Source organism: Panthera leo, chromosome A3, assembly GCF_018350215.1.
Source record: "Panthera leo isolate Ple1 chromosome A3, P.leo_Ple1_pat1.1, whole genome shotgun sequence".
NCBI classification, from domain to species: domain Eukaryota; kingdom Metazoa; phylum Chordata; class Mammalia; order Carnivora; family Felidae; genus Panthera; species Panthera leo.
In genome coordinates this window covers 69,383,723-69,405,724 of record NC_056681.1, presented here as the reverse complement: position 1 = coordinate 69,405,724, position 22,002 = coordinate 69,383,723, and the positions used below count along the sequence as shown (strand labels likewise).

Sequence of the window (22,002 nt, the reverse complement as noted above, 5' to 3'; positions counted from 1 at the left end):
CATGAATGGGGGAGGGTCAGAGAGAGGGAGACACAGAATCCGAAACAGGCTCCAGGTTCCGAGCTGTCAGCACAGAGCCCGACGTGGGGCTTGAACTCACGGACTGTGAGATCATGACCTGAGCCAAAGTCGGCCGCTCAACCGACTGAGCCACCCAGGCGCCCCTAGATTTTTTTTTAAATAACAGAGCTATGAAAACATTAGGATGCACTTTACATAATGCCTTTCTCCAGCTGTAGTTGAAAAGACACAACCTGTTCTCAATAAAATGGAGGTAGTAGGTCGATCATTTCCAAAAGGCAAACAAAGTGGATTCCCACTTGCCTGTCATCTATGTAGATTGCTAGGTTATGGCTTTGCAGAAGCACCCATGAAAATCCCCATGCTCAATAAATGGCTTGAGTGAGAAGATTACTCCAATGAAAAGATAAGGTTATAAAATAGAAATTACTTACATTTGATGTTTAAGTCAACAAAAAGGAAATCCAGAGCCAATTGGTTTGAACTTTACTAAGAAATAGTGTAGCTGATACAGATGCTCCACTTATGTAGTTAACATCTTTAAAATGTGCAAATAGAGCTAATGGCCTAAAGGGTGTGTAGGAATCGCAGCTTTGTGGCCCACATGTCTAAGTGTTTTAAAAATCAAAATATAATAGGTATGGGCTTGCTTTTCTCCAGCCACTTCCATCTTTTAACTCCGGAGACAGTTGTCATTTTAGTGTACTAAACATCTTTGATCACATTGCTTCATAGATTCCTTAGCTTTGATTCCTCTCTATTGCTCTTTACTCTTTTCCCCCCACTTTCAAAAACTAGTATAATTAGTTCACAAAACATTTCCACACAAGGCTTTCTTCCAAAAAGGATCTAAAGTTACTATTATATGTATTTTGCTATATATATATTTTGGTTCAAAAAATATTCATCACAAATATGAAAATAAATTTAAAATACACTTGCAAACAAACCTGATATTGGTCAGTAGAGGTTCATTTAATCCTGTTGGAGATAGGTAGATAGATAGATTAGAGAGAGAGAGGTCTAGACAGACTAACCTCGCATGGAACTATCTGTGAAATTAAAGAGTTGGATTAATTATCTGTACATCTCTTAGATGCTATTCCTTTCTTTACTAAATAAATTCACTTATTGATTTATGTCCCACTACTTTCAAACAGAATTAAAATGATTAAGAAATATTTTTAAATAATTCAGTGTGGAGAAAAGACAATATGAAGAAAGAAAGAAAGAAAGAAGGAAAAAAAGAAAGAAAACAAGACAAGAAAATAATATAGTTGATCAAATTAAGTGCAAATCCTAAATCTTGGTTTCCTTATGGCTAGAAATAAGGAAAGGCAATCTATTCCATAACTCACATGACCTACAAGGAAATGGCCTACAAAATCTTCAGATGAGAGCCTATAAATTTGTATTTTACAATCAAGGGTGTGTTGAGAACTCATGCAAGAGGACTGATAATGCACATAAACTAACAATGGTACCTTTGGATACCTCTGGTCCTTGATACACATAATAAATAATGTTCTGGAAGAATAGGCTTTTTTTAAAAATTCATAAATGATTTATGAATCTTTTCTTTTTAATCAAATCTGATTTTAGAGGAAAGGGTTACTTGCAAATGATTTTTAAAAGCCTTTCTCAAGTTTTCTGAATTAAAAAATCATCCTTTTTCTAAAAGGGAGAAACGAGCCAGCTGGATTCATAGGTGTTCTGGGTGCTGCCTTGGGACCAAGTTAGCCAGCTTCATTTTTTAATTTGTTGTTTATTTATTTGAAGAGAGAGAGAGAGCACAAGTGGGTGAGAGGCAGAGAGAAGGAGAAACAGAATTGCAAGCAGGCTCCGTGCCATCAACGCACAGCCCAATGTGGGGCTCGAACTCACAAACTGTGAGATCATGACCTGAGCCGATATCAAGAGTTGGACGCTTAATCGACGGTGCCACCCACGCGGCCCTAGACTGCTTTTGAAACAGGAGGACAGCTCCCACTTTACATCGTTTCTATATTCTTTATGCAAGATTACAGGTGGCTAAAGAATAATTTCATTGATTTAAAAAAAAATAATAAAACGACTGGCCCAGCTTAGCTCCTGGATTTTCACATTTTACCCTATATTTGTTCTGAATAAGGCAAGCTTAGAGGGAGACTGGGTCAGAATCTCCAACACTGCCCATCCCTGATCTAATATTTTAAACTGAGGAGAGAATAATTTACCACAGTTAAAAGAAAGAGTTTCTTAAAGATCGCTATTTTACAAAATCACCTTCTGATCTGTGATTTTGTTTCCTAAGTGAACTTGCCCATAAAGCAAGGACATATCTTGGTACATGGAACAGTGTATTTCCTGCTCCTGACTGACCATGTACTGATTATTCGGTGCTAAATTTTGAGTAGTGCCAAGTTGACAAAAACAGTTCTCCTTAAAATGTGACTACATAAGTTAATAGATCCATTTGCTGGCATACATCAATATTGTCCTACTGGATCCATTTGACTTGAGTAATAGGTCTACAATAACTCTCTGAAGTTCTCTGTTTCCTCTGTCTATGCATATCAACATAAAAATCGTGAAATTAACAAAGATAATAATTAAATCTCATAAATTTAGAGAACTTCACTATAATTGTGCACTCTTTCATGTTGCCACAAGGTTAGAAAATAGCGCGGGCCACTTCTCTCCCTTCAAAGAATGACAGAATTTTCAGGTTGGGTTATTGGAGACCATTTTTGACATGGTCTTACCAGGTATCCTCATTTTACAGATGAAATGTGTGGAACAGGAAAAATAAATGACTTACTTAAGATGACATAATTAGTTGATGACAGCCCTAGGGAAAAAATCCAATTTTCTCCACCATCCCCTGCTGTAGTGAAATTGGAGTTGAAAAGTCATTAGCAAATGTGGTTACTAATCTGGTCAAAAACAGACATCATCCTTTATTAAATGTATTTCCTAGTGGTTAAATCAAGGCTCTGTAAAAGTAGTAGATTTCAAAGAAGGATTTATTTGACTACTGACTCTACCCCTCACCCCCCCACACACCCCTTCCTCTACTATTCCTCAAGTTGCCCTTATCTTCAACCCTTCTTAGGAGTAAAATTATAGACACACAAGAACCTCATACATGGGTAGGTTGCGAAAGGACAATCAAGTTGAATCAGATTGAGGAAAACTGAAATGATTACTGTGTCTACTTCCATTTGTAATTAATAAACTTAAATGTATGCACATTAATGAGTTTTAGCTGCAGAGTCACCAGATAATCTGGTGAATATCAACAACTAGAAAACACTTATAGCTTAACTCCTGTTGAAAAGAAGCAGTATTTATTCTTGCCTGACTTTCACCTTAGATGGAGAACCAATTGTAGTCGGGAACTGAATCGTACAGTCAGATCTTGGTGTCCTTTAAGAAGTTCAGTCTAGTTCTACATAATATAATGGGAGAATGATTTAAAGAAAGCTCACTAGACTGCCAGTCTAGGGACTTGGACTCTTCATATGAACAATGGACATCATCTAATTGCTTCGGATCTCAAATTGTATGTTTGTAGATGGCTCCGTGAGCTTCTCTACCTCCTACGTCCCTTCTAGTTCTATAATTCATTAATGTAGCTTTATCTTATAGAGCTGACTTTTGATTCAGTCTGGTTAAATACTGGCTGTTGTCATTCAGCCACATTGCACCTCTTATTGTCTGCACATCATTTTGGGGCCTGTGGAAAGGACACTAGAAGGGGCTTGGACAATCTCAAGATCTCAGTCTTAATTCCAGTCCTTACTGCCTCTGAGACTTATAATCATACACTTGACCTTTTTAAGTCTTCTTTCTTGACTAAGAAATTGGGGGCGGGGGTAACTCTATGGCTTAAATAATAGATTACAGTAAGAATCAAGTGTAAAAATAGAAATAAATTTTAACTCTCTATAAAGCATAAGGAATGATTATAGAAACAATGCTGTGGACTTTCTTTAAAATCTTTAAATTATTGCTTACTAAGTCTGCTTAGAGTCCTATAACAAAATACCATGGACTATGTCACTTAAACAGCAAACATTAATTTCACACAGTTCTAGACTCAGAGAAGTCCAAGATCACTGCATTGGCAGGTTTGGTAGTTGGTGAGAGTTCTCTTCCTGGCTTTCAGACGGCCATCCTTCTTTCTGTGTCCTTTCATGATGGAGAGAAAGAACTGTAATGTCTCTTCTTATAAGAGAATCAATCCTATCATTGGGTCTACCCTCATGACCTCATCTAAACCTAATTACCTTGCAAAGGCCCACATCCTAATACCATCACATTAGGGGGTAGGGCTTCAACACATGAACATTCAGTCGATAATACTCACATTCATGCTGGGAGAAAGATGTTACTTCCAATATTTTGATATCCCCCAAAAGAAGAGGAAATCTCAAAAGGAATTGTGATCATTCATGGCCTTAGTGACTATAATATTCCCATTAAAATTTTGAGAAGAGGACAAATGACTAAATGACTCTCAAACTCAAAATTACAGCAGTTAAGCCACCTTTCTTTACCAATTCCATATGTTTTAAATGTGAGAATGTGAGATCTCTAAGGCATTATGGAGATCATCTACATCATCTCTTGCCTTTTATAAATAAGGTTGCTGAGACCACCAGAAGCTAAATGTTCTAGCAAATTGCTGATTATGGGTGGACTCAGTCCCAAAATGATGACCCTCCCTCTGTATCATTCCTGTAGTACCTTTTAGAGTTGTGGTGTTCTGTTTAGAGATGTCCTTCCTCCATAACTTATGTAGAGGATGGGTCAGATGTCGTGACATGTAATCATTCTGTAGAGCAAGGTGGAAGCCATGACAAAGAGCAGCTTTCCCGTCTCCATCTATTCATTTAGATGTAGAGACACTGAGAAGTTTCTAGCCAAAGGTATAGCTGGGAGGCAGGCTAATGCAGGGGAGAACATGCAGACTTTGGTCAGTCAGACCTAGGATGGAACACTTTTCTATCACATTTTAGCCCTGTGACCTTGGGGCAAAAAGTTTTTGTTTTCTAGGCCTTCAGTGCCACATCTACAAAAGGATAACGATGTAAAGATGAAATAAGTTAACAGATAAGATGCCCGGAACACAGTAGCATTTGCCAGCCCCCAACTACTTTCCTTAGTAGCAAATCAAGGACTACCAACCACAATTCTTAACTTCTTGCCAGTGCACTCTCCATTACACTTCAAGTTGCATAGATAACATTGTTTTGAACTGAGAATATTAAGTGCATTTTTTAAAACCTTGTCTTCCAAAATCAATCTCTCCACATTTTTAATAATGCAAGAAAGGAGCTTGAAGTTGGCCCACAGAGATTTTTATGAACCAAAGGGTTATTTTTAATTGGATTTTGTGCCTGTTGTTATGGAAATAGTTGTTTCATAGATTAAGCATTATGACTTAAGAGGAAGATCAAGCCCAGAATGGGGTATAATGATGATATCACCCTTAAGCTTCTTTTTCTTGACAAAACACTTTTAAAAATAAGAGAATGGGAGTGAAGCTGCTTCAAAAGGACACATTTCTAAGGAAAAAAAAAGTCTTCCCTATAAAAATAGCTTTAACATGATATATTCTCTTTTCAAAGATCAAAACTAAGAATGACCCTTGCTGCCGGTAGGATACTAAGATTCTGCAGAGTTATTAAGCGCTTCTTTCTTCACTGTTGAAACTAGAAAGAGTTCCTTTGATCGTGGAACTTGCTTTCAACATTGGCCTCAAAGCTTTTTTTTTTTTTTTTTTTTTTTTTTTTTTTTTTGCAGTTGCTGAACTAACAGGCTTCCTCTAGTTATTTAGTGATCAATCTTTCCGAACTATTCTGTCCAGACTAGTTTTTATTCATGTATCTGGATTGGATGTGTAATTTAAAGAAAATGTGTAATTTTCTTCTCTAAAGAAACAAAAAAAGATTCTTTGTAACCTTCATGATGGTTTCCTTTAGAGACATGAAGCAGTCCATACTGCAAAGTTTAGCTTATCTCCTTGGTTCACTTTAAGCCCCAGAGAATACTCAACCACGGAAGGCAGAATTTACATCAGTAACATCCTAAGAGAGAAATCAGGGCTGGATGGATAGCCAGCAGTGCCAGAAGCAAACAACAATCTCTTGTTTGATAGACTACTGAAGTTCTTCCACTTGGTTTTCTTACTATCTCTCTCTCTCCCTCTCGCTTTGTTTCTTCCTCCTTTTCCTTGACTTTTCTGTGTTCTCCTAAGATCCTTGGACATTGATTGGTTTTGCTGGTAGAATTTGGTTGAAGAAATTGTGAAGCCAATCCTGATCCTGAATCAGTTGATGAAATTCAACGGTGTCACTTTTTTCATTACTTTAGCTTACCAACAAATTTCAGTCCTTGCAAAACACACAGGGGAAAAATCCATCACCAAATAATGTATCTTTAAAAACTTTTCATGATTTTTTCTTAGTGAATCATAGTATCAGATTAGTAGAAATGTTTTATTTTAATTTAAAAATTTTTTCAAGTTATATTAAAGGTTTGTGGGTTTTTTTTTCCTTTCTTTGTTTCTAAGTGGCAAAAGGATGTTTGTCTAAGTTTCTCATTTCACTGATTTCCATAAAACAACTTTCTGAAATAGTATGTCTGTTCTAAGCCTCTATAAATTAATTTGCATAGATTTAATAGATTCACTGGCAGTTACTCTCCCAGGTGGTTAATTTTCTTTTGGTCCTCAGCTGGGAATCCTTTCCCTCTAGTGCTGTTTAGTCTCACTTTATTTTCTTTCCGACTCGTCACTTGGACCTTTATTGGCTGTGACTTCTTTTTTTTTCTTCATTTCCTAAGAGTCAATACTCCTATCTAAACCCATTTTCTGTGCCTTCACTGGACTTAGTTTTTAGACACAACATTCCATAAATTTAAGAACTTGGTGAATATTGGAGGTACATGATGTAAGAGTGAAGAGCAGCTGTTACACAATATAGTGCCCAGCGCAGTCTCCTCACCAGAATCTAATCAGCCAGTTGCGCTAGCCTGAAGATGCTTAGCTAATTACTTTAGGTCTGCTCTCTCCCCGAAGTCAGAGGTTACAAGACAGCTATCTACTTCATTAGCGAAAAAGTGTTAACTATAAAGACCAGAGAATTCCTTAGGAAAAACAAAAACAACAACAGCAAAAAGTGTGTGTAAATTTGGGAGGCTTCCTGATGCTGTATTGACTGTGCCTATTTATGACAACAAGGTTCATTCACTTGTCTTTGATCAATGCATAATGTTAAAGATTCTTCTTAAATTGTCACACCTGAATGTCTGTTAACTTGTCATTTTCCTTGCTTGCTCTGACTCTAATGGGTTTGAAAATTGATCCAGCCAGTCTCTTCTCTCCTTTCTCTCTCTCACCTCTTCCTCTCATTTCCTTCTCTCTTGTCTCTCCTCCCTCTCCCGTGCCTTCCCCCTTACTTTGTCTCTTTCTCTCACTCTCTGTGAGGTTCATTTGCTTGACTGATTCTGAGTGTCCATAATGACTGTTTGGCATATCCTACAGGCAAAGGTCCCGAGACCCTTTTTGCCGGCTATAACCTCAATGATAACGAATGGCACACAGTGCGTGTGGTCCGTCGAGGAAAAAGTTTAAAGTTAACCGTGGATGACCAACAGGCCATGACAGGTAAATCCCCCTGTTGTCGTTGCCTTTGCTTTCGCTGAAGCTTTAGACTTTCCCATATCTTTCAGGTGACTATAAAACCAACTACACAACTTGAAGCTGATACACACAGTTCATTTTTTATTCCAATTTCTCCAGCAATGATTCCATTAAATAAGGAGCATGTTAAATGTTTTTTTTTTTTCTCTCAAACAAGCACTACTTTTGTGTCATGTTCTTTCCTATTTAATAATTCAAGAAGACATTATATAGTTCAGTGTTGTGGGTCATAAATATCTTAGGGTCTCATAAAATATTGAAGTCATTGTTTACATGCCAATTTCTGTTCAATTTCTTTGTTATATATTTTGGCAATGAATAGCAGCAAGTTCTACATTTCACTGTCTGGGTAAATTGATAGATATGCTGGCATTCTGTCAGCCGAACCACTTTTTCATTATAAGCTATAATAGATCATTTCTGGCCATTTACCTCAGTTGGTTAAACTCTAATATTAAGGATGTCAGGTTCAATCCCTGATATGTAGATTCTTAACTGAGGTGAGCCATATAAAAGTCCACCCCAGAGATATAGGGAAACCGAATGAAAGAGGAATCGGTGTTGTGCCTTTATTCTCTCAGCTGAAAATAACTCCAAACGCATGACCTACTGGGATGTTAACTCTTTTTCCTTTTTAGAGAACATCTCTAAAATTATTATTCTAGTACATAGCACAAGATAGTTCTTGTGCAGCAGAGAAGTGTGTCCTACATTCAGTCCTAAGGGGTTTCCATGATCAGAGATCAGTTGATTCTATCAATGTGGAAATAGCATGTGTGGGATTTTAACTTTTGAGAGAATCATTTCTGAGTTCAAATGAAGAAAACTGCAGACTTAGGGATCTCTTTACTATCTTATAATTCAATAGCCTTTTATGGCTCTCCAAAACTCTTTTCTATATGTAGGGGCAACTTTTTTTCAGAATCACCTGAACAGCTTTAAAAGGACCAATTCCTGGCCTGACAACACAGAGAATCAAGGAACAGTACAGTAATTTTTTTTTCCTTTTGTTTTTATTTTGTTATTGTTCTCGGTTTGGGCTTTTTTTCATATTTAAAATCTCTTGAGAGGGGACTCTCATGCAACTGGGTCATGGATTAGCAATTGGAAAGCAAATGTTATATTATTTTATTCTCTGAGAAAGAAAATCAACCAGAGAGTGGTTAGCCTAAGTCTTTATTCAAAATTGCCAGACAGGAGAAGGTTCTAAAGGAACTGTGTGAACCTGGTGAAGGAAGGCAGAATTTTTGCAGGGCTTTGACAAGAGTGTCAACCCAAGTTCAACTAGTTTTGGTCAAGGACAGGTCTTAGAGGAATGAATTGTTTTTGTAGCATCCATTGTCTGGATGATTTGGGTTTTATTAAAAGGAGTAGAAATGAGGAGTCTGTGTCTAAGGTCATATGCAAGAGGTTGTGAATAAATAGATGCCGGGGACAGGATATGTGAAAACAACAGGGGAACATTCTTTTGTCCCTAAGTATGTCTCAAATCTCACACAACCCAGTGAAGCAGATAGGGCATATGCATTTTCATTAAAAAAAAAAAAAAAAAAATTAACGTTTATTTATTTTTGAGACAGAGAGAGACACAGCATGAACGGGGGAGGGGCAGAGAGAGAGAGGGAGACACAGAATCGGAAGCAGGCTCCAGGCTCTGAGCCATCAGCCCAGAGCCCGATGCGGGGCTCGAACTCGTGGACCACGAGATCGTGACCTGAGCTGAAGTCGGACGCTTAACCGAGTGAGCCACTCAGGCACCCCCTGCATTTTCATTTTAAAGAGGAGGAAACTGGGGTGCCTGGGTGGCTCAGCTGGTTAAGCATCTGACTTAAGCTCAGGTCATGATCTTGTGTTTCGTGAGTTCAAGCCCCACATTGGGTTCTGTGCTGACAGCTTAGATCCTGGAGGCTGCTTCAGATTCTGTGTCTCCCTCACTCTCTGCCCCTCCCCTGCATGTGTTCTGTCTGTCTGTCTCTCTCTCTCTCTCTCTCAAAAATAAATATTAAAAAAAATTTAATAAAAAAATAAAGATGAGGAAACTGAGTTTCAAACGGGTTAAGTGACTTATGTTTCTTTGAAATGCCACTGTTACCAGAACTTAGAAAAGGACCTAGGTTTGATTTTATTGCTATTATTGATGATTTGTTTTTTGACTCGTGGTCAAAACCTCTACAACACATACTTTCCACACACATCATGTCACACACATCTTAATAGATACATACACATCTATATCTAAATAGATATACACACAAGAACTCACACAAGAACTGACAACTGGTGCAGTAGATGAGGTACTGAATGTTTGATGTAAGCAATTTATGATCTTGGAGTTCAGAAGAGAGGTTGAGGACCTTGGTTTCAAAGATAGCTTAAAGCAATAGATGACATTTGAACTAGGCTTTAAAGAGAGAGTAACACAGATGATAAAAGTATGTGAGGGAACATTCCATACTGGGGAGAAGGGCTTCAGTGGTGCTACACGGACTAATGTTGAGGAGACAGTTTTGTTTGGTCTCATGCATCTATATGGTAGTTGACAGGGCTAAAATGGCCTTTTGGAGCAAATAGGTCAGTGTGCTCAAGGCATTCATTTTTCGTGGACCTTCAGGTGATTGGAAATCCTGAGAGTATGCTGAGAGAATATGTTTTGAGCAAAATGAATCCTTTGTCAGTGTAGTATATGCTTTAGGATGTAAAGTCATAAGTCCTGAACTACAGTGGATGAAAAAGGGATAGAAACAAAAGTATGGGGCAACATATTTTGCTAAATTTTATTTACAAATAGTTTCCAGTTTACAAAAAAACACTCAAAAATAAAAACAGTACAAAGAACATTGATCTATCTTTACTCTTGTGAATGTTGTATCCCATTTGCTTTGACATTTTGACTTTTTTTTTCATAACCAGTTGAGGAAAAATTAAATACAAAATGGCCCTTTACCCGTAACTATTAAAGTGTGCATTTTCTACAAATAATGATATATATATAACCTTACATAACAAAGAGTTACCAACTTCAGTAAGTGTTGCTCAGATGCAATATCTTTTATCTGTTCTGTTCTCCATATTACAATTTAGTGAGTTGACCTAGTGTTGTCTTTTATAGCATTTCCCCTCTACACAGTGTGCAGCCTGGGCTCGGACACCGCATATAGCTTTCGGGTCTCTTTAACCTGCTTTCATCTGAAACATTTCCAGCAACTTTTTTTTTTTTTTTTTTTTTTTTTTTGTCTTTTCGTGACATTGACATTTTTGAAATATATAACCCTCCCACCTTTTATCACTGTAAAGTCACTCATTTTGTGTTTGATGTTTTCTCACGATTGAATTCAGGTTTTGCATTTTTGGGTTGAATTCTGCATTGGTGATATTGTGGCCTCCTTCTAGTATCCTGTCTGAAGACATGAGACGTCCGTGTCCTTTACCAGTGATTTAATTTAACCACTTGGTCAACACGTTGTCCATTTTCTCCACTACATGAACAGTATGTTGTCTCCCTCTCCACTAATAAACTGTCTGTGGAGAGACATTAAGACCATAAAAATATCCTGTGTCTCTTCAAAATTTCACCCTACATTTAGCATCCATTGAAGATTTTCTCCTGATCCAGTCTTTAGTGCAGTAGTTACAAAATGATTTTCTAATTCCAGCACTTCCCATCCTTTCTTCTTTCCTTCCTTCCTTTATTTCTTCCTTATTGGTATGGACACCCAAGTTTCTATGTTTCTCAAATAGTTTATAATTACTTTACTTGATTATTTTGGTGCTCAGATGGTCCCAGTTTGAGTCCATGAGCCAGTGTGAGTCCCATGAAGTTGGTCTTTGTTATATTGTGACATGCCCCACCCCAACATTTTCAGGTTTGTGTTTTGTTTTATTTTGTTTTGCTTTTTTAGCATTTTCTTACTTACTTTATGTCATGACAGGATATTCCAGGCACAGCTTGTACCTACCATGCCCCAGCTCTGGAATCAGCCATTTTGTCTTCATTTAGTCAAGATTGATATTAGAGACCAAAATCTTGGTGGTTGATGTTGAGATACTCTCAATGCTATTGGAGTTATCTTTGTTTCCTGCCCTTTTCAGTAGGCAAAGATAGGAAAATATATTCAAGGATATACACATAAACCTGAATGAATATGTAAATACACACATGGAACTAAAGAATGTTCCCTTGTGGTTTTCACATGTCCTTGTCCCCGGGTAGCTGTTTACTCACAACCTCTGACACATGACCTTAGACACAAACTCCTCATTTTTACTCTTTCTGATAAAACCTAAATCATCCAAACAGTGGTTTCTAGTTTACAAAAATGCATGTGCACATAATCATGCATATACATATATTTTAGAAAAGATGAGTTCACAGTGATACCTCCATATCTATGTCCTTGTTTTTTGACTTCCCCCATTCTGTGTTTCCATGTTCTTTCTTCCATGGTGGGATCCTTGCCCTCAGTGATGTCAGTTACTCATTTCTTCAACCCAGTAATGAATCTAGAATAGTGTGTGGATTACTTGAAGTTGCCTATACCACTACAATTAATAAACCAACTAAAACAAAATTCAGGATTAATCTGTGATTCTTCTCATTCCTCACTGCTTAAGACTTAGCAGGTAAAATTAAACGCTGAGTTTACAAGTAACTTTGGTTATAACTTGGCTTATTTCCTTCCTTCCTTCTTTCCCTGCCTCCCTTTTTTTTCCTTTTCTTCCTAATTTCCTTCCTTGAGTGTAGTTATAGTCTCCATTTGAAATATAATTAGTTTTCTGTATTTCACTTTAGCTTTTCCTTCCCATTCCTATTTAATTACATAAGTATGTTGTAAGTATGTACAACATTAACATGATTTTAAAAATCAATGCAACACATTTTGTATTAAGAAGTGATGAATAGGGGCACCTGGGTGGCTCAGTTGGTTAAGCACCCAACTTCAGCTCAGGTCATGATCTCACAGTTTGGTTTGTGTGTTCCTGTCCCATATCAGGCTTGCTGCTGTCAGTGGGGAGCCTCCTTCAGATCCTCTGTCCTTCCCCCACTAGTGAGTGTTTTCTCTCTTATCTCTCTCAAAAATAAATATTAAAAAAAGTAACAAATAGGGTGTGAATATGATCAGTGTAACAAAGAAAATTCCAGAAATGGCCCCTAAATGAATTGCCATCTGATTTTCATAGAAAATTCAAGATACATATTTTCAATTACATAGATTCCAACCAAACTTCTAAGTTAATGAATTGCCTTCTTCCACTTGCAGTAAATACATCCCTTTGTTTACTTAAATGGCCAGGCATTTATCTACCACCAGCAATCATAATGTTAGGAAACAGAATAAACAGATATTTACATGGATGTGGGATGTAGCTTGTAGATGTAGGAACAAGTGAGTGACCTATTCTGTGGGGGACTCCCAACAGAATTGACTCTGTTGAGGAATCATTTCTAAGCTACTGTTGCAAGTACCCATTTCTGCTCCTGGGCATGGACTAGCTCTTCAAGGCAAAGTTACTCATATTTCCTTGCCTGGTTCATATTGGGATTCTGGCATCCAAGACTTCATTAGGAATTCATAGGTCATTGGTGAGGTTTGGCTTATGATCTGAAAGAAAAGGAATCCCTTTTAGAATCCCCAACTTTGGAGGACAAATATATCCTAAGACATTTGTTTAACATGTTTTTGTTCAGCATGTATTATTAAAATTATAATATGAATCTTGATCCACCAACTCGGGTATGTAAGAAATGGGACATTTCTTAATTGTCTTTATATCAATTTAAATCAGCACAATTTAAATCAACAAGGCCTTAGGCCTCTCTTCTAGATTTACAGGATATTTAATCATAGTCTGTTTTGCCCCCGCTCCCTATTCCCAAACTTGGATCATATGAGTCTCCTTTTGTCTTCCCTCTGCACTTGTTCCCACCAAAAACACTTTTTTTTTTTTTTTTTTTTTTTTTTTTGTCCTTTGTCCTTTTAATTGCAAGAACCCTGTTGCTCCTGTCCTAAGTGGGTGAATAGATCTTTGCTAATTCCTGCAAGGAGCTGTGGGCTGCAGTCCAGTCTCCCTATGTTTACCAATTCTCTCTGAAACTTTGACCCTGAGCTGAGAGCAGGATGATGGAATGAGTTGTACTTCTAAATCCCACCAATATTCTCCTATCTCCAGTCAGTGGTAATCCCATCATCTTTATCAGCCCTCAAATACACTCTGTTCTCTCCTTTTCTTTCTTTCTTTTTCTTTCTTTCTTTCTTTCTTTCTTTCTTTCTTTCTTTCTTTCTCTCTCTTTCTCTCCCTCTTTCTCTCTTTCTCTTTTCCTTCCTTCCTCTTTCTTTCTTTCTTTCTTTCTTTCTCCCTCCCCCTTTCTGGATAAACCTTGCAGATCAGGCTTTCTCAAAAGATTGAGGAAGGCATTGTTTTCCAGCAGCTTCCACTCTGCCAAGAAAAACCCTTTGAGGCAAAATACTTGGCTAGCATTTTAGAATTGAAGGAAGAACACAATATAAACTAGTATTTCAGTAAATTAGCTTGCCATTTACTCTTTCTCAAAATTGCCCAAAGTCTTAGAGCAGAAATTTGATTTTATCCTCTGCTCTGTAGGAGTAATTTTTTTTTTTTCAGTAGTGAAATCCAACATGCTCTTTCCAGAGTTTAAAGATGAATAGGAATATAAACCAAGTAAATATTGATGATTCACCCAAATTATTCATCCTGCACCCCAGTACTCTACCTCAACTTTTTCCTTCCCTCAGCTCTCAGCATCTTGCTGCTCAGAGCTAAAGGCAGTTTTATTTTCACATTAATTTACCTTTACTGAGTGAATTTTCATCAAGGTGATTTATTTTTGGAGGATTAGGTTTTGTGAAAGATCTCATGAAAGCCAAAAATTTGTAAGAATAAAAAAGCCTTGACTTCCATAACATGGGAAGTTTCCAAAATGGGCAGTGGAAACTTGCCACTGAGGCTTATGTTTAGAAATGGGATTTTTTTTCAAACACTCTAGTGTTGAAGCCCACTTGAGGCCCACCATGAATTAGGAAAGCAATTGTTTTGTTATTAAATTTTACAGCAAGTGAGAAATCACAGAAGAGGAAAAAAAAGAGTAAGGAAAAGCATTAGGCACTCTTCATGCATTTCTTCTTACATTTTGACCTCATCTTTAAATTACAGTTAAATGTACTGTTAAGTAGGTGTTGAAGACACAACAGTACGTGCTCAGGCCAGTCTTGGGAATGCCTGCACTTTACCTAGGGTGATGAGGGCAACAGTTGCCTGCAAAGAAGCTCAAAAAGGAAGAGATTCCCTAGGAACTTGGAGGTGAAATTCTACAAGCTATATAAGAGCCCTAAGCAGGGAGTCTTGGGTTTCAGCTCCTCACTTGGTCAGTCTCAAGACTCTGGAACTATGTGTTTTGTGTGTGTGTGTGTGTGTGTGTGTATGTTAGTGTGTCTTTCATTAAACAGTATTTACGATATGTAAGCAAACCAGCTAGCTGGGCATCATCATTCTATAATGGAGCTAACCTGAGTTCGCTCCTTGGTGACTTACAGATAGAGTCTACACCAGGTGCAGTTTGTCACACAAAAGAAACTTTGTTTGCAGCAAACATGGAGATCACAGGGAATAACTTCCAAAACTGAGACTCCCTTAACAGAGCGAAAGGTACTCCTTTCCTTTTAGGGTTAGGATAAATATTCGGAAAGAAGAGCTTTGGCATGGCAGGTAAAGGCTTGCTCGGGCATACTTAGAAAGCACGCCTATACATGCCTCGTAAGTTATGGTAATGAAGCTTGTGCTTCCCCTTGGATGGAGACTATAACATTATAATGAAGCTGAGGTAACTGTTAGACAAGGGGAACGGAATATGGGCTTGTTCCAAGATCAGTATAAACTGGTTGAAGTCTTGGGCTTTTATCTCTGGTAAGGAATGCAGGGTCTTTGAAATAGCACTGGGAGTTTTTGCCACTCATTTTTTTTGTCTCAGATATGTTTAGGCCACTTCCAGGCCTGGTAGAAACTGTTAATTTTTGCATTCCATTTGTTCCCTTGAAATCCTTAACTCCTGAGGTTTTTGCATTTCTTTGTAATTCTGGCATCGCCCTGGAAGTTCTGCCAGAAGTGTGTTTGGGAAAGTAGAATTGGTAAGGCATAGGCCATGGAAAACAGCTGGCTGGGGTGGGGTTGCTAAAATGACTTCTCTTGTGTCATGAAAGCTATGTCTCATTTTTCTTTTTCTGGGGATCCCCTATCTCTTTCTGCTTACAATTTCCCTCCTCTCTATTATCTACACATTATTGGTAAGTCCTGCAAATTACATCTGCAAAATTATCTCATTTCATACATCTTTTTTTTTTTTTCCATTTTTGCTATAACCACCCCACTTCAAATGGTCTCCAGTTTACTATACCTACATCAGAGAGATTGAACACACACGTACAGGCACTGACTCACGGCATCTGCCTGCCCATAACCCTTCAATGCCTACAGAATATAATCAGGAGGCATTGTGTGTTGTATCTGGCCTGTGACTCTCCTTCCCGTCTCAGGTGAGCCCCTCATCTCATGTACTCCTGATTCCCCAGCCACAATGGCTTGCTCTTTTTCACCTGAACACCCTTGGCGCCTCTTTCCCTTCCTGGAATCCAACTCCCCATTCTGCTTCTCCAGTTCTTAGCAGGGCTCGCTCTCTCTCTCTCTCTCTCTCTCTCTCTTCTTAATGTTTTAAATGTTTATTTATTTTTGAGAGAACCAGAGCATGAGCAGGGGAAAGGCAGAGAGAGAGAGAGAGAGAGAGAGAGAGAGAGAGAGACGGAGACACAGAATCCAAAACAGGCTCCAGGCTCCGAGCTGTCAGCACAGAGCCTGATGCGGGGCTCCATCCCATGAACCGTGAGATCCTGACCTGAGCCAAAGTCAAACATTTAACTGACTGAGCCACCCAGGCATCCCTTCTTTTAATCTTTCAAATTTAACTTAAATATCAGCTCAGGCCCCCCATCCCATACTTAACAACTCAATATCCTGTTTATGAAATTCATAGAAGTTTTTTGTTGTTATTTTGTCATTATATATTTCATTATTTCCTTACCTCTTTTTGTCTGCCTTTCCCCAATAAACCATGAGTTTTGTAAAATGATACTGCTTCTTTATTACCTAATACAGGACCTGACATATATAGCACACACTCCAGAACTTTAAGTGAACTAACAAGCTGATATGGGGCTGGGTGTTATTTTGTTCTGTAGCAGAAATTTAACTCTTGACTCTGAACAAGAAAGTTCACTTGACTCCGAGCAAGATTAAACATAAACTAGCTGATATTGTTATGTGTTTGTATATAAAGATTGGATGTGCATCATAAGATACCTGTGCAAACACACTATCCAGGAGGTTGTCTCTCGTTGGAGATTATTGCCAATCCAGTGTATCCATATCCTTTGATCAGAGGCATTTTGCTAATTCCAGACTTTCTTTTCACTCAGTCTCTGGAAAAGATGCTGCATTTTTAAATGCTTGGAACCTTAAAAAAAATCTTTCTCCTTCAATGTCCTTTATTTTTTCATAATCAATATATATGTATAATAGTAGAGGTGGCTACATTACTGCCAGAGGATTAAACTCTGGAATAAATTCTAAGGGGAAAAAAAGAATGTTTAGAAGGCAGCAGTTAATGTCTTCTAAGGCAGTGGATAATGGCTTTTAGGTGCTAATTCTCCCCCGCCAGCAAGCATATCTGCCATTACTGTCAATGCGATTTATATGCGCTTATTAAAGAAAGAATAGACTCTTGAACATGGGCCATAATGATTTTTCTTGTAACTGGGCCACGGTTGCTCCCAAACTGTTTTACTACCTTTTTATTATTTATGCTCTGCATACATATTCTAACCCTTTGAGAAAAGAAAACAGACATTACTTGTTATTTTTATCGCTGAACTTCTCAGTCCTTTGAAACAAAATGTGCTTCCCTATTTCAGAGCTATCAAGAACATGACAGTTTGGGATAATATTTAGTTGTAAGGATTTGTATTTTTTAGGGGGGGAGCAGGTTATTTCCTTACTATCTGTTGGTTCATTAATGGAACTTTGAAGAAGAAACATGACAGTTTCAGGGTTGAGGTGGGTTCATTGAGCTAGGGCTCCCATTTTAATATAATGAAAAAGATTAAAAAAATCAACACAAGGAAGTATGTAAACCCAAGTGATTTTTTTTTTAGCTTTTTATAGTCTTCCTTTGTACAGCTTATTAATTCAATGTTTCTGGTGTGATATTTGAAAATTATTTAAGACTCACTTTATTTGCTACCAAGTAAGTAGTTCCCCAAGGACTAGCATTGAGGTCATTGAACAAAACACTAAAGAAGGAGAGAGAAATGATGTCATACTAGAAACCAGTAATGCTAAGGATTTAATAGTATTTTTGCATCCAAAAGATGAGCAGTAGGCATAGTGGGGAGGAGGAAGGAAACGAGATATTTACAGTGGTATATTTTATATTTAAAAAAAGTTTGTAGAGATAGAATCAGAAAAAAAAAAAAAGTCCAAAAAGAGAGCATGTCAAGGGTATGGCAAGAATGCTGTTACCAGGATCAAGAACTAGTAAAGAGGTGTACAAATTAAGCAGAATTAAGTACAGCTCACGGGAGAATTTTTTACACCAATGAGTTTATAAGCATCAAAATCAATTATGTATGTAGAAGTTTTTCTTGCACAAGAAAAAAAATATGCCTTTTATATTTCACTTACTGGCATTTCCTCAAAATGCCAGCCAATATTTTACTGTCTTGATTGAAGACATGAAAATCTGTCAAGTTGGTTGAAGGAGGGCCGCATAGATGGTTGTTCAATCTTCATTACACCCGGGAAGAAGGTTCAGTGCATTTTCTCAGGGGCTGATCCTGGGATTAGCTCTAATTAATATTTTCATTAATATCATGGATGACAGGATATGGTAAGCTCGATAAATTTTCCAATTATGCCAAATTGAGTAGTGAATCTAGCACCTGGAAGAACTTGATTGCAATTTGAATGACCTTTTCGAGTTTTAGAAGAAAGCAAATGACAATTTAATTGGACAAGAGCAAGATGCTAGGAGAGAATTACTAGCAATGCTAAGAGTACTTTATGTTGTACACTGGAAAACAAGTTCACATCTTTGTTTATCTTCCCTTCAGTGGTATGTAGGTAGGTACAGTTATCACTCTAGAGGTAAAGACGGGATTGGGTTGGGTTTTCATGGGATTGACAGAAGAATTTAGTGGAATGGAGAAGCATGGAGACTGAATTGAAAAGTCAATCAATAAATAAATCTGCAACCAAATCTGACACTAGGGTGTTTAAAAAAGATTGTACTTCAGGGCTGATTTTACTCATAGTCTCAAAATTGGGCATGCCTTGATTTGGTAGAGTGTGCCCAGTTTAGGTATCCAAAACATAAGTGGAAAATGGCGTGGGTCCAGAAGAGATCAACAGAAACTCTAGAGTGGCCAGGAGGCTAGTTCTAGTGAAGACTGTGGGAATTGTTCAGCACAGAAAAGAGGAGGTGAAAAGTGCATATTTAATTTTGAACACATTTTTATGGTTCACTGTTGAAAGAATAGTCAGCAGCCCTTCATTTTTTCTATTGGGTATAGGAAAATATAGAGTCATTTTTTTTTTCTTTAAGAGCATTTCTTTAAGAAAAACATGTAACCATGAAGCTGGGATGTATCAATGTTGGATGGAACAATTTAGGACAGTCATTGCCCTTAATTCTTCCCTCTCCTTTCCTTCCATCTATCTTTTCTTCCTTCCTTCCTTCCTTCCTTCCTTCCTTCCTTCCTTCCTTCCTTCTTCCTTTCTTCTTTATTCCCTTGTTCTTCCCTCCCTTCCTTTCTTCAGTCCTTCCTTCCTTTTTCTTTTCCTTTCTCTCTCCTTCCCTCTTTCCTGTTCTTTCTTTATTTCTTGCTTCCTTTATTTCTTTCCTCTACTTTAAAAAAATTGTGTAATTTTGCCTAATGAAGGTGATTTTTGTTAAGGCTACGATTTGGACAAAGATTAAATCCTGACCTAAGAAAGTTTTATTAAGTATCCAGCCTTACCCTTTAATACCATTGCTATGTTTTTACCATATGTAACTGAATGTCAAAAGGTATTTGGATCCTTGTATTTTAAAATGTGATATCGCCATGGAAGTCTAAAGTTGGGAGTTTCTTTCAGATACAGAAAAATAATAATACATTATTATTATTGACCTTTCAGGTCAAATGGCAGGCGATCACACGAGGCTGGAGTTTCATAACATAGAGACTGGCATCATCACGGAACGTCGGTATCTGTCTTCTGTCCCCTCCAACTTCATTGGACACCTGCAAAGCCTGACATTTAATGGAATGGCATACATTGACTTGTGTAAAAATGGTGACATAGATTACTGTGAGCTCAATGCCAGATTTGGCTTCAGGAACATCATAGCAGACCCTGTCACCTTCAAGACCAAATCAAGTTATGTTGCCTTAGCTACATTGCAAGCCTACACTTCTATGCACCTTTTTTTCCAGTTCAAGACAACATCCCTAGATGGACTAATACTATATAATAGTGGGGATGGAAATGACTTTATTGTGGTCGAATTAGTTAAAGGGTGAGTATATGTGAGTTCAATGACAAATAAATAAAAATTTGCAAAATTGACCTTGATAACCAAAAATATACATTAAACAGATGTGTTCATTTCTAAGGTAGCAGGCAAGACTGTGGAAGAATGGCTTAAATATATTTGTTCAAATCACTTCTTGGATATCTTGTAAAGTTAATAGGAAATCAGTAGTCTTCTATACCTACACTTTCATACATGAGGTACAAATAACATTGAGTTCTAATTATGATAGGCATTCCATGAATCTTATGCTTCAAATGTGGGTTTCCTTACTATGCACACTGTAATTCTACAAAAGCATTTCTACAAATGTATAAAAATTTGTGCTAATTAAACACCTAAAATAAGTAATCAGATAACTTCAATTTCATAAAATCCATTTAACTCAAATTTCATTCTATATCAGAATTCCTTGAAGAATTTAGAAGGAAAGATTTTTGTGAAATTTCCTTGAAATGGTGAGGAAAATATGATGTGTTTTAAGTGATTTGAGTATTCATTCATTCAATCAGTGAACATTATAGCATATCTACAATGGGCAAGAGAGTATACCTGGCACTAATTTTATATATATATATATATATATATATATATATATATATATATAATACACACATATATATGTATATAATATATATACATATTTTATATATGTATATAATATATATACACATATATAATATATATACATATATACATATATATGTACATATATATACATATATTATATAATATATGTAATATATATATAATATATATATATACCACTTCTGTGCACATCTAAGATTCTACCAAACTGGAGCCACACATGTAACATGCAACCCTACGAAATATAGGTGAACACATAAACATCGCAGAGAAGCATTATGAAAAGTTGCCTCAGATGATCATGTGCTAAGGTCAGGACAGTCTTTTAGGAAATCAAGAAAATGTATGAGGGAGGGGGTGGATATCAGAGCTGAGTCTTGAAGGGTGAATGCACATTTCCCATCTAAAAAACAGGCATTTAAGATGAAGGAAAAGCAGGTACAAGAAACTGGCAAAAGATGGGGTGTAGGTGGAAATAGAGAATGAGTAGCGAAAGGTATTGACCTTCCAATGTCATAAAGTGAGATGTAGACCATGATTTTGAAAATAATTTTCACTATTTTCATGCAGACAATGAATAATCCTCCTTGCTAAAACAGTAGTGTTTCTTACCTTCTTGTTAGCTGAGCCTATGTACAGCTCACTCAGATTTCTAACAAGAATGGAACCACATTAAAAAAAAAAGATCTCCATTTGTAATATCCAATTTGACTCCATCAAAAATTCAAAAAGTGATGACATTTCCTCACCTTTGCTTTTTTCCCAGGTACTTACATTATGTGTTTGATTTGGGAAATGGTGCTAACCTTATCAAAGGGAGCTCAAATAAACCTCTCAATGACAATCAGTGGCACAATGTGATGATATCAAGGGACACCAGCAATCTCCACACTGTCAAAATTGACACGAAAATCACAACACAAATCACTGCGGGAGCCAGGAACTTGGACCTTAAAAGTAAGTTCACACTGCGTCGGAGTAACAGGCATGAACCCACATGGTCTCCACTCACATGACGAATCCTTTGTTTTGGAGTGTGTGTATCTACTGTTTGCCAAGAGTGATC

At 37.2% G+C, this 22,002-nt stretch overlaps 1 protein-coding gene across 19 annotated transcripts in view; it reads left to right on the top strand.

The window, feature by feature from the left end:
• Positions 1 to 22,002, top strand: part of NRXN1 (neurexin 1) — a 1,135,337-nt gene that overhangs the window by 534,063 nt on the left and 579,272 nt on the right. For all 19 annotated transcript variants that reach the window (XM_042932252.1, XM_042932251.1, XM_042932247.1 and 16 more), the window contains 3 exons: positions 7,553 to 7,675; positions 19,952 to 20,333; positions 21,703 to 21,893. In XM_042932252.1, coding sequence (XP_042788186.1) covers positions 7,553 to 7,675; positions 19,952 to 20,333; positions 21,703 to 21,893 — 696 coding nt within the window. The remainder of the gene's footprint in view (positions 1 to 7,552; positions 7,676 to 19,951; positions 20,334 to 21,702; positions 21,894 to 22,002) is intronic.